Source organism: Leptodactylus fuscus, chromosome 3 (assembly GCF_031893055.1).
Source record: "Leptodactylus fuscus isolate aLepFus1 chromosome 3, aLepFus1.hap2, whole genome shotgun sequence".
NCBI lineage: Eukaryota > Metazoa > Chordata > Amphibia > Anura > Leptodactylidae > Leptodactylus > Leptodactylus fuscus.
In genome coordinates, this window is record NC_134267.1 from 94808338 (window position 1) to 94821829 (window position 13492).

The window sequence follows — 13492 nt, forward strand, 5'->3', positions numbered from 1 at the left end:
GCGGCCTTTGCAAGAGACTACTGCTATAACAGTGGCCTAATAGAAATGCTGGAATACATTTAGAAAATTGCCTGATCACATAACACATATAAAGCCACTTTTAAGAATGTACTTAACATGATCTACTAAGGAGACACAGCACAGATGGAGTTAACCATAAACCACTATAAGCACCAAAGACAGAAGAAGGGCCCGTCTTGTTTTAGTGCTGATTTAGTTACGCAATAGCGCTTTCCAAGGACCAATGCTTTGAAATATCCTCTTAGCAAGAAGCACCACACTTGTATTTTCAGGACAGCTATGCATACAGCATTTTCTTGCCAAGACAGATATTATTACATGCGATTCAGAACTCCTGGATTATTTTTTTTCCCATTATACTATCCCTGCAGAGTAAATGACACCGTAGGAGACTATATGTAGTATAATAACCTAGATGATACAAGATATGGATGGACAATGTATAAGGATTTTAAGCCAATTCTAATAACCAAAGATAGAATAATAGGCAAACATATAAAAGGTAGTGAGTAATGGGCTCAATATTTAGTTATATACAATACAGAGTGCTACATAGAAGAGATGTAGGATGGAGTTAACTGCCAGACTGACCCTTGAAATCCTTCTCAACTATTTTATATGACAAGTGTGTCCTAAACCAGCCAAGAATGTCACCGGGACCATTAAGAGAGTCCATAATAAAAGGATAGCTGGTATTTCTCCCTAGTGAAGGTGATAACTCTGTACACTATTAAAGGTAAGAAGGGTAATTAAATATCAACCTACTCATTATTCCTATGGTAACATGACAAAGATGAATTCATCTAATCTTTTATGAGAAATTATTTTAATGATAAAGGATCTATTAAATGTTGAAGCGAGTTCCTGACCCAGACTCTTCTTTGATTAATGATGAACGACACCAGCTACAGGAAGGGTTAGAGATCATCTAAAGGACTCCATGAAATTTGCATCTCTTCTGTGTGCCGTAAAGGCTTAAGCAAGAAAAATAATACATCAGGATACTTGTGACAGCTATATATACTCAGAGACACATACGGACATCATGGGGTTTGACAGTTAATCTTAATACCTGCTTCATCCCCCACTGAGAGATTAAACAGAGGTACCCATTGTTTATAGAGTTAAAGCATAGTTCACCTTTCAACAAATGTGGCATAAATGAAAAGAACAGTATGTACAGGAAGACTAGCACTATTTATGGTCATTACATAACTTTTACAAATATTCTGGACTTTTTAGCAGTGTTGGTAGTCCTGTCTGAGCTTGTAAGTGAAGGCCAGCTGCTATATACTGCACAGAGTTAGTTTACAAGAAGAACAAAGCATTTTTCTTCGATAAAATATGTTACAAAGTTTCTTATATTCAATTGTACTATATATTTATGTAAATTTATTGAATAAAGTAGTGACCATTTAATGCTCACTGCTATTCTATAACATTCTGCCTTAATACTGATACATAATTTGAGAAGTTTGCTAGCATATATCCCACGTCCAACACTGAACATATTTTATCACCAGGTGGCAGCTCCCATTGAAAAAGTGAGGTCAGACCTTTTCCAATATTCTAGTCATTTTTAATATACAAGTCGCAGTCCCAGTTACCCCAGCTTGCTGTGCATTCGGCCACCAGAAAATGGCTGCTTACATAGCTTACTGTGTAATTGGCCATTTTCTTGTGATTGCCGGGCATGCACAGTCAGCACTGCTCAAGGCCTGATGGCAGAGAAGACTGCGCATGCCTAGAAGATTGAAACCCAGGACGTAAGACGACGCAGGGAGAAAGGCCCTTCCTGAAGAAGATGGAGCCGGCACTGGAGATTTCTCTCACAGCATTGGGGACATCCCCAATTCTGTTTGAGCGCTGGGGACACCCCCAGTGCTGCGAGAGAACTCATTTGCATACAGACGAAAACCAGGATTTCTACCGAATGATGGCACGGAGAAGGCATCTAAAGATAGGAGAAGAATAGCCTTTCTTAAGGCAATTTCGGCGTGTAATTGAGAAAAAAATTTGATTGTAATGATCGAATCTCTTTAAAAATTTCTTTGGACTACTTGTTCAATGAAATGAATAATTTATAGTTGAAAACCTGAAATGAACCTCGACCTAGGCAACAAGCTATGTGGTCCCCTGCTTACCTATTCCTGCTTTCCTGCAAACACAGCAGAGATTAGGAGATATTTGTTATTATATTTACACCAACAGGACACTATATCATGTCAAGGCCATGAGTGAAGAGAACTAAGGGGATCATAATATTGTATGGGGTCCCTAAGTGGTCATTGTTCTGTGCAGGGGTGCTAAGAGGGCATTATAATGTATGTGGACACTAAGAAGAATTCATCAGTGTATGTTACACTTTTACTGTATGGAGGCACAAAAGGACTGGGTGGGGTCAAAAGGGACACAGGATGGACTTGGCAGGGTGAGAAGCACATCTTAACATATGCAAATACTGGACAAGTGCGGCTACTGTTCAGCTCAAATGGGAGACCCAGGTCAGTGAACCTATATTAAAAGTAACCGAGTAACCGTCTTCTAGATTTTTGAAGACTTTATCTAATACAATCATCAAGTTGCTGATCCCTAAAAGGGACATATATAGAAGGATGTGTTCATGTGTGCAATGATGGGAATGATTTTATAAATTAATTATGGTACAAACGGGAGCAATTATTACCCATGGGTGTTCCTATACGTGGATTCTCATCAACAGCTGATGATACGAGAGATAAGTCCTATACTTGTACTGACAAATGGACCACAATTGCAAAGTCATGACTAACTGTTTAAATTTTTATGAATAAAACCTCTTTAAAAGCAAATCACTGTAAAGTGCCCTAAAATGTGTTGGTATTTGTTGAATGTGTGTGTGGAGGTTGTAGACTCACTAATTGTTGTAGGAATGTTGTATCTGATGTAGAAAAGAGGAAGGAACACAAGCAGTTGCTTGGTCCATGCCGTTGTGCTGGCCAGCAGCCCTTATGCAGGATTCTAAAATAACGAACCTCTGTATGATTAGAAGGGTAGCCAGTAAATGTTTTGAATGAAGGCAGGAATACTGATGGCATAATAACACAAAAATTATAATGTATATGTTATTATGTTAGAAGTTATCTTGCTTATTTATGTAACAATAAACAGCTAAAAATAAAGCTTTTAATTTTAGAATACAGATTAAAAAAAAAAAAAATTCAGACCCTGAAAAGCCAATTTGTTTACTATAAACACAGAAAAAAGCAGGATGTTATCTGTAAGTAAAGCTGCCAACAGTTTACTAATTCTCCAGCGGTTTCCAAGAACAGGACCCTGCAGAGCAGAACAATTCAGAGATAAATTTATCATCTCTCCTAAAATCTGTCTCCTTCCCACAATGAAAACGGTGACACCATCAAAGTAAGATAGTAACAAATAGAATCCAACTGCTTACAGCCTACATTGTAAAGACAATGCAAAACACCAAACATAGCTACTAAGAAGCAGGCAGCATATCCTTACCTTTCGTTGCAATTCGCACACACTGTGTCTTTGTTTCCTAATGGAAGACAAAACAAAGAATCACTATGTATTTTTTTTAATATGAAATACTGGAGAAAAAAAAACACATTTCAATATATAATGGTGTATGCACACTACAGACAGTCAATGCATACTAAGTGGATATGTCTTTAATGCTTAATACCTCCATATACACCAGGTGGTAACAAATAATCACTGTACATCACTGAGGGTAATGGAAAATCCATTCAAAGAACCGCATGACTCTTCTAGAGGTAAACATCAGGGGTGGACATACATAGTTCAGATATATTTTGGCCAAACACCAATTCACCCAACTGCTATCCTGCCGGATCATTGCAGGTTTACCAGACTGGGAGAGGGGAGAAAGCTACTGCCAGAAACATTATCTAACAAAAATATCTATATGGATATGCATGTACAGTAACCTACAGTATGGTGGTAGAGATACAATTATTAGAATAGAAGCAATAAGAGACTATAAAGGATGGTAGGGCACTTTAATTTTTGACAAAGGATACACTAATGGCACATTTTAGGCATGTTGATCATGAAGGAATGACATTTTTTATCTTAGAAACTGGAAAGTTGTGATTTGACTCGAAATAATCCGCATCTAGTGAGAACTGTTTAAGCAGCAGCATGCGGTCGCATAATCATTTACATCTACAGTTTGACCTCTATTACAAACAGGCCAACCAAAGAGTGTAGCAAAGTAATCATTTCACAGATCTCAAGACCCTAAACAGAAACAGGAATAAAAAATAAATAAAAAAAAACTTCAATTTCTATTTGGTTATAAACATCCAGGTACAGATCCTAGCCATCAATCTTACTGCACATCTCTGCAATTTCCACTAATCCCCAGGCACCTGGCATGGTGACTCTATAACAAGGACACAGCGATCTCCAGGAGAACTCTACTTATCTAGAGGAAGATTCTCAAATTGGATTTTAAAGCATCTTGTGTTATTGCACTTCGTGCTGTGCTTTTCTCTTATTCACTTTAAACAAGGAAATCATTCAAAGATAGCAGCTTTGGCTTCAGTCTTGCAGCTTTTCTAACATTTAAGCCCACTGCTTGTTTCCTCCACCCCCTTTGACTTTTCACGAGAGCCAGCAAGCAAGTATGCATGAAAACAAGCACATAATGTAATAACTACAAGTGCACACTACAGGGAACAAATACTTCTCAATATTTTATATCTTTCTTGAAAAGGAAACAAAACCAAACAATTAGACCTCACTGATAAGTTTACATAGTGCAAATACTTCCACAACAGATATACAAATATATGTGCAAAAAGTTCCTGGTGTTTCCTCTGCAGCAATTTAAGGTGTTTATCTGGTTTTTCAAATGTGATGTTATATCCTTAAAGGGACCCTACCATTAAAACTCAATTTTTTGTCCCTAACACGTAGGAATAGCCTTAAGAACTGTCTAGCGCCGCTTCCAACTTCTTCACGAACAGGATCTCTTTGCGTCTTCTTTCAGCGGTGGCTTCAAACTTGTAGGCCTCGGGCAAAGCCGCCTTCTTCGTCCGCAGCGTCATCTTCAATGTCTTCTTCCAGCGCAAGCTCGTAACTTCTAGGCCTCGGACCTTGAGCAGAGCAGACTGCGCAGGCGCAAAGGCCATGGGAAAATGGCCGCTAACAATACAGTGCAGACGGCCATTTTCCCATGGCCTGTGCGTCTGCGCAATCTGCTCTGCCCAAGGCCTAGAAGTTACGAGCCTGCGCCGGAAGAAGACATTGAAGATGATGCTGCGGACGAAGGAGGAGGCGGCGCTGGAGACACTTCTCTGGAAGCGGTGGGGATGCCCCCATCGCTGTCTGAGTGCTGGGGCCCACCGCCATTGCTGCGAGAGAACTCATTTGCATACCGGTAAAAACCAGTATTTCTAAGGAACGGCGCAGCGGAGACCACGTCTAAAGGTAAGAAGCAAATAGCCTTTCTAAAGGCTATTCCGACGTCTTATCCACAAAAAAAAAAAAAAAATTGTTAATGGTAGAATCCCTTTAAAGAAATTGTCCAGGATAAAATTTTCATAAATACATTAGGCCAGGAAAGATGAAAAAACAAACAAACAACAACATCAATGTGACATCTGTGGAAAGAAAACATTGGAGCAAAAGGACCAGACCAACACTAGGGCACCGAGGCGAAGATGGATTTATTTTTTTTTTTCACCTTCACTGGCCTAATTTAAACAATGGTTATCCTGTACAACCCCTTTAAGATGGCCCCCATGCTCTGCTCACTTGGCCTATTACTGATAGCAGCAGTTGTGGGTACTGAATAGGAAACCCCTGCAGCACTCATAACGTTAGTTAGCAATTTTTAACCCTCAACAAGCAACGTCTCTATGCTTAGAACTTTTGAAGGTTGTTCTAATGGAGTACTACTTTCTTTTTGGAGATCAACTATATCTATAGAAACAAGGGACAGTCATGGGGTCGAATATGGCCACTCCATATGCAAATATATTTATGGCAGTGTTTGTAGAGGACTTTATGTATCCCAATACCTTGTTTCTCCACCATGCCAAAAAATGGCAGAGGTATATTGGGGATATCTTCCACATATGGGAGGGGCCAAGGATATTATTTAAGCATTTCACAAATATCTCAATTCCAAACCCACCAACTGAAAAAGTTTGCCTCAGACAGAGGGGCTTAACCTAAAAATACTCTTGCTATTTCACAGAATAGGAGTAGATAATGATCACTATCCAAGGAGCAGAATCAACTCCCACTTTCACATCAGTGCCATCCATTCAGTCCTAAAATTACGCAAATAGTTAAAAACAAAAAACTCACTGGTAATTATTACATAAAACCTATCCCAATGTCGAGGAGTTCAACAATCCACCACTTGCTACAAAAGTGATAAGAACATTCATGTGCACTTAGAGCAGATATTGGCAGTCTTTCAAAGACTATTGAGACAGACTTTTCTGACTACTCCAAAATGGGATTTGTATCCCTGTCTACATTGTATTCAATGATACTCCATTATCAGGAGCGACCATTTCTGCCATCCATGAACTGGAAAGAAGGTTATTATAAGGTTATTAAAAGAGGATTATTTTGCATGAGAGTCTACGTTTCTGGTCTACCTTATTAAATGTCCATGCAGTCTTGGGAAAACCACCCAACATATACAAGACTGCATTTCTCATCCCAAATCTATTATTCACTGTGAAAAATAATAGTTTTTACCACTACCACAGCATTTCCATAATATGGGTAATAGTATGTCTCATAGAGAATCAGGGGAGAGGTGGCAACAGAATAGCCTTCCTCAAGAACTGAGAGACAGGGCTATGGCCTGTCATAGTATCTGAGTTAGTATTCCCTCTACCCCGCCCCCTACTTCCACCTTCTCACTCCTTTTCTTTCCGTATCCCCTTCTTACCCCCCTTTTCTTTTAACCCTCACTTCCTTTCTTGCCTAATGTTCTGTCCCTTTCCCTCCTATTTTTCATTTTTCTTTTTGCTAATATATTGTATACAACCATACATCCCTCCTTTTTTATGTGTGTGCCATTTTCATTCTATCTGGCCCTTCAGGCTCTCTCTCTATAGAGACTGCTGTTTCTGTCGGTCCATATATACTCCATTGCCTTTGGGCATTATGCTACGATTGCCTTCGAAAGTCACTATTTCCACCTTTTAAGTTCCCCTTTTGCATGTGCAACCGAAATTCTGCCTTGGCTGTCCTTCATCCATGCTCCTGCCCAATGACGTGCAGCCATGTTGGCATTGTCCAACTTCTGGAGTTTTACATGTAAACAATACGATTAGGTGTATGACCAGGCGAGAACCCTAACAATGGAACCTTCACCTATCTAAAATTGAAGGACTCTCTCACTGACAGTCATTTATGATCATGTGGTTTTGGTCTGAACATTAGGTGCACTTTTATCTTTAATAAAGGCTTCAGAGAACATCCAAAAGGTGGTAATTGAGGAGTTTTACTTCTAGAGCCAGCTTCAAACAGCCAATATGTCAACACTTGGCTGTTTGTCAATGGACTATCTGCTAAAAGTACAATCCAGTGGTTGGACAAAGCCCAGAAAACATGTATGTAATACACAGTGGTCTCCGCTCCCTGAAATGCACTTACAATGATATAGGCATAACACTGGAACTTCTTTTCAACATAATTCTGTTGACAAACTATAGATAGGAGTGCTTTATAGTCCACAAATGTTCAACAACTTACTCAAATCTTGTATACATGTATAAAAATATCAGGGAGATGGAGGGAGCTCAAAGAAAGAAAATTAAACATGCCGCATGGAAGCTCTCACTTGGGAAGACAGGCTACCAAAACTACATTTACTCTAAAGAAAAGAGAAGACTCAGGAAGGATATGCTGTCTTGATATAACTATGCAAATTTTCTTTATAAAACCCAATGCAAAAGATTACCGTATTTTTCGGACTATAAGACGCACTCAGGTTTTAGAGGAGGAAAATACGAAAAAAATATTTGAAGCAAAAAATGGTAAAATATTTAATATATGGGAGTTGTAGTTTTGCAACAGCTGCAAGGCCACATTGACAGGTGACCCTGCAGCTGTACGGGGACGCATAGAGTGTTTTTTTTTGCGGGCCAGAAGTACTTTTTAGTTTACCATTTTGGGGAATATCTATTGCTTAGATCACCTTGTATTGAAAAAAAACCCGGTGGTTTATGATATATGATTTTCTACTTTTATATATATATTCTAGGGACAGGAGGTGATTTAGAACTTTTATTTATTTCATATTTTTATTGTATATTTTTAAAGCTTTTTTTTTTTTTTTTTTTTTTTTTTTTACTATTTTATTCCCCCCCGGGGGCTTGAACCTGCGGTCACTTGATTGCAAGTCCCATAGACGGCAATACAACTGTATTGCCGTCTATGGGACATTCTGTCTATTAGTATTACGGCTGGTCATAGACCCAGCCGCAATACTAATATATAGCAGTGACAGGCCTGGGAGCCTCATTAGGCTCCCGGGTGTCACCCGAACAGGTCGGCTCCTGCGATATCGCCGCGCAGGAGCCGGCCTGCAACTTTACAGGTACGGGGCCGGTGGGGACCGGCCCCGGGGGAGAAGGGGCCACCGATACTGACCCGGCATCCGCTGTACTAGAGAGGCGGATGCCGGTGAGGGATAGACGCTGGCACAGGTGCCGGGGCCTGAGACATCGCTGCCCTGCCCTGCATGAAGCCAGCAGCAGCAGCGGCGATGCTATTCCGCTCCTCCGTCCCTCCTCTTAAAGGGACTCTATCATTCAGAAAAGTCATTTTTAACTAAGCATATACTTGCATAGCCTTTAGAAAGGCTATTCCACACATACATATATGTAAATCGCCTCAGTAGTTTTTGAATGAGCCCGTTTTTATTCATATGCTAATTAGCCCCCAGTGTGAAGTCTCAGTGAGCACCCTCTCTTCTGAGTGTACAGCACAGGCTGCTGCTGATGATGACTCATCTCCATGCTCTCACACACAGCAGACAGTGCTCACTGAGACTTCCGGTGTTCGCTGGAGGCTAATTAGCATATGAATAAAAGGGGCTCATTCAAAAACTAGTAAGGTGATGTACATACAAAAGGTACAGCCTTTCTAAAGACTATGCAAGTATATGCCTAGTTAAAATTGACTTTTCCCAATGATAGAGCCCCTTTAATGGTAAATTGAGTCTGCGGTAACAGACTGGTTTTTGCCTTCCTCTGAATCAACATGGATTTATAAGTATAAAAAGGTTGAACTTGATAGAACTAGGTCTTTTTTCACTATGTATACTAATCTATGGGAATTGCAACTTAAGTTAAATCCAAAATTTAACTTAAATGGAAAATCAAATAGAAGAGGAAGCATTAAAAAGGTAAGAACTTAAAAATAAAGTAGTATAGTTGTAGTTTTGCTCTGAATCCGTGTTGGAAGATGTGTTTTCTAAATTAGTTTACGGAGTATGCCAGAACACATCTTGGCAGTAAGAAGTAGTAAATAATTTACTTTGGAAAATGTTTTCTTGTTTAAGTTGGTATCTTCAAAAAACAACAACAACAAAACACCTAAACAGAACACAAACATTTTGAGGCCATGTAAACAATGAGATATTTATATATACATATTCCATGGCTGCTTTTAGTTAACTGAATTATGTAACTTTTGTAAGCATTCTGAAAACATAACAAAAGACTGCAGAAGTAGATCATATAGCAATGTGCAAATTCATCATAAAAACTTACCTTCTCAACACTGCTGACAGCCTGAAAATAGATGTTATAGCCTTTACGTGGAGCTAGAGGTGGGTTCCAGAATCCCTGATAAGTTCTGTTGTCACCAACAGTAAATGGAGCAGCTTCGGGAAGGTTGGAAGGAGGCAATTCAGCAGCATAGTAGTATGGGGAACCACCATTGCCAGCATTGCTATAAGCAACTGGAACCTGATAGCATTCCATCCCTCCAGTCTCTCTCCTAGTCCGATGGGGATGTAACTCTTCTACTACAACCTGGTATGCACTAGAAAAAATAAAAAATTACATCTTTACTACAATAAAGCAGCTTATTTTCATGTTTGTTTAAAGATTACAATAGGATAATTCTTCCAAAAACATCAAGATAACCAACAAAGTGAAAATGTTAGACTAGGATTTTCTATAAAATAAATAAATCATCCTATCATCCTTAAAGGGATTGGCCACTTTCATGTTATGATTTGTATAATAAAAAGTTGTACAATTTTCCAATATACTTTCTGTATAAATTCCTCATGGTTTTCTAGATCTCTGCTTGCTGTCATTCATTCTGTTACTTCTAGTGGATAAAAGTCTGACCATGGTCATGTGATTTATGGTCATGGTCAGAATTTTAACCTTGTTCACACCTGGTCTTTTGCTTCTCTTATTTTCTCTACTCTTCCATTGATTGTCCCTCCTTATCCTTTCTCATCCCATGCCCTCACAAGCAGATTGATAAAATAGATGCAACTTTAACATGCAATTTGCAAACATTTACTAAACTACTTAACTAGGTTCTTGTTCTCAATAAAACTTAAGTTAACTTTTAAAACTAAAGTTAATACATTTGTATTACTTATCTTAACACTCTTAAATGTGTGATGCTTTATTGTTGGTATAGACAAAGCTATATTCAGAAATTCATGTTACCAAAAGGACAGTGGCAAGTGCCTGTGCGAACGGTGGTCAACTGTTGTCAACTGACAAAATCAAATCCTAAATCAATAAAAATATCAACATGGAAAACGGCTTGAAAACGAGGCAAATTTATAAATCTTTTTAATAACATTTCAACTGTAAAATGTTATCAGATGGTAGAATTCCTCTTTAAGCTTTATGAAAATGCTAAATAATGCCAATGATGGAAATCCCATCATTCCTCCAGTAAGTCACTGACTCACTACCTCTCATCACATGGAAATTCACTAAATTACTATCCAAAGGATATCAAACATTATTAATACTTTAAATATCTCGTTCTTGGTCTGGGCAACTACAAGCATGCCCATAAAATATGCTGCCGAGAGCCATATTGTGTGTCTACACATGTCCTACCTGAAAGAACTGGCACTGTCCTCACATTTGTGAGATTTTTGGAATCATCCAACATTCATACACCAATGCAACTTAAAGGGGTTGTCCCGTCACAAGGATCCTATCTATAATGCTTATTAATGTGAATGTAAGACTTTTCCTAAATACAATGCTTCAGCAAAACTGCTTTGTTTGGCCACTATCTCACTTTATTCATTTTTTTGTGGCGACAGCCCTGACCTAGCTGCTCCTGAGTCAAGTGATGTATCTGCCTGCTCTCAGAGGGAGGGAGGAGGGGCTAAGTGCACGGGAGCGAGCCTGGAGGGGGGGGGGGTAGTTTACCCTTTGGGGAACATGTGAAGCCAGCAACATCGCTATGCTTCTGCCCTGCATGAAGACAGCAGCGGCAGAAGCGATGCTGTTATTCCGCTCCTCCGCCCCCCTGCCCCGGAATAGCAGCATCGCTTCTGCTGCTGTCTTCATGCAGGGCAGAAGCATAGCGATGTTGCTGGCTTCACTTGTGCCGGCGTCTAACACTCCCCGGCATCCGCCGTAATAGGCGGATGCTGGGGACTGTTAGACGCCGGCACAGGCACATCGCTATGCTTCTGCCCTGCATGAAGACAGCAGCGGCAGAAGCGATGCTGTTCTGCTCCGGGGTCACATATGCAAAGCCAAGCGGCGAGATGTCGCCGACTCTGCATGCGCGCTCATACACCAGTCTAGCCTTCACAATGCAAATACAGACCCGCAGGGTGTCGGGTCTGTATTTGCATTGTGAAGGGTAGACTGGTGTATGAGCGCGCACGCAGGGCCGGCGGCATCTCGCCGCTTGGCTTTGCATATGTGACCCCGCCCACCAATGACGAGACAAAGCCGGAAGACAGAAGATTTTAGAGGAACGAAGACGGGTAAGTATGCGACGTGGGAGTACCCCTTTAAACTGAGTACTTTATACGTTATTTAAATTCTCAGAAAATTATCTATGCTAAATAATGAACCCGATATAGACTCAGAAATCCACAGAATATTCATTATATTAACAGACAGCACAGCAAATAGCAATTCATTAGCTTCAATTAATTACAATGTTCCCAATCCATTTCTGCTCTGCACTTCTGCATTAGGTTCTATTAAATTTTGCAACACAAAAGTAAAGAATCGTAAGGCAAGGACAGGTCAAAAAGGAGTATACAAAGAAACCAATAAAAAAAACCCTTTTAATCATTAACAGAGATAAAATATTAGGGCAAATAAGGTCCAACCCAAGTGATAAAGGGATAGAAGAAATAAAATAGACTGGTTTGGCTAGTGAAGAGATAGATCTTGTAGTGATATATATTTATGGAAACATAAAAAAAACCCTGAAAATGCATGTCGGACCTGAGATGATATCAGCAAGAATCTACAAAAATATTCTTTTTAATAACTTTCTAGACAGGTTCATAAGTCTGTCATGTCACCAGGAAAACAAAATTGGCAGGTTACCTTTCTAACTGACAGCTTAAGATTCATGGATCAAAGTGGTGAAGTTACTGCCAATTCTTTAGTGGTTAAACATCAATAAAAAGTTTTCACTTTGCACCACTTTGGTGCCAACAACTGTTTGTAGTGTAGACTGTGTAGGTAATGTGAAAACAGAGTGTTGACTTTCTCTCTTTCCCCCTCATATGAATAAGTCAGGCATATTTCTCAGCTTTCCAAACAACCCATTTATTCTCTTTACTCAAAATTAGAGAGTCCCGGAACTTCTGCAATGGGAGCCTATAAATAGGTATATAACATTTTTCTATAGGACTCTTGACATGTCAAACTAATTCTAATAATACGCTTACAGTCAATAGCTCTGCTAAAAAGGGATCGCAGTTTGTCCATTCCTGGCAAAAATTTGATAGAACAAAAACAGGATTTAGAAATTGTTTAGTATTCAAGGAGTTGCAGAGCAACCTGGCATTTACGGAGGCCTCGCAGCAGTTTAAGCTCTTAGCACAAGTGTTTTTTTTCCTTCTTCACAATTTTTGTTAGTATTTCCCTTTGTAATGATATTATGGAGAGGCTCAAACCCAAGATTGACCATAATGACTCGCTGTGGGCTCTGCTTAAGGCTCCAATTTGCAGTTGTCATATCATTAGAGACAGAAAGAGCTGACAGGCATCCCCACCTCCTGACCTTGCTGCAGCTTCCTCGCTATCTTGGCTTAGAGCTATACAGATCCAAACTCTAACTGACATCTTGTAATTCAAGCACAGATGGACAGAAATCTGTCCACTGTACTAAAATAGACTGCCTTGCATCTTTACAGTTGCTGAAGAGAAGATCCTTGCAAATGTTTGAAGCAGATGGTAGATAACCTGCATTGTCCACTGCTTTACAAAACACTGTAAAAAAC

General features: G+C 39.6%; 1 protein-coding gene across 8 annotated transcripts in view; it reads right to left on the minus strand.

Moving 5' to 3' along the window:
* The window catches only part of PTPRK (protein tyrosine phosphatase receptor type K), a 281887-nt gene that overhangs the window by 82803 nt on the left and 185592 nt on the right, over positions 1–13492 (minus strand). For all 8 annotated transcript variants that reach the window (XM_075267966.1, XM_075267965.1, XM_075267972.1 and 5 more), the window contains exons 12-13: positions 9798–10071; positions 3526–3562 (exon numbers count right to left, since the gene is read on the minus strand). In XM_075267966.1, coding sequence (XP_075124067.1) covers positions 3526–3562; positions 9798–10071 — 311 coding nt within the window. The remainder of the gene's footprint in view (positions 1–3525; positions 3563–9797; positions 10072–13492) is intronic.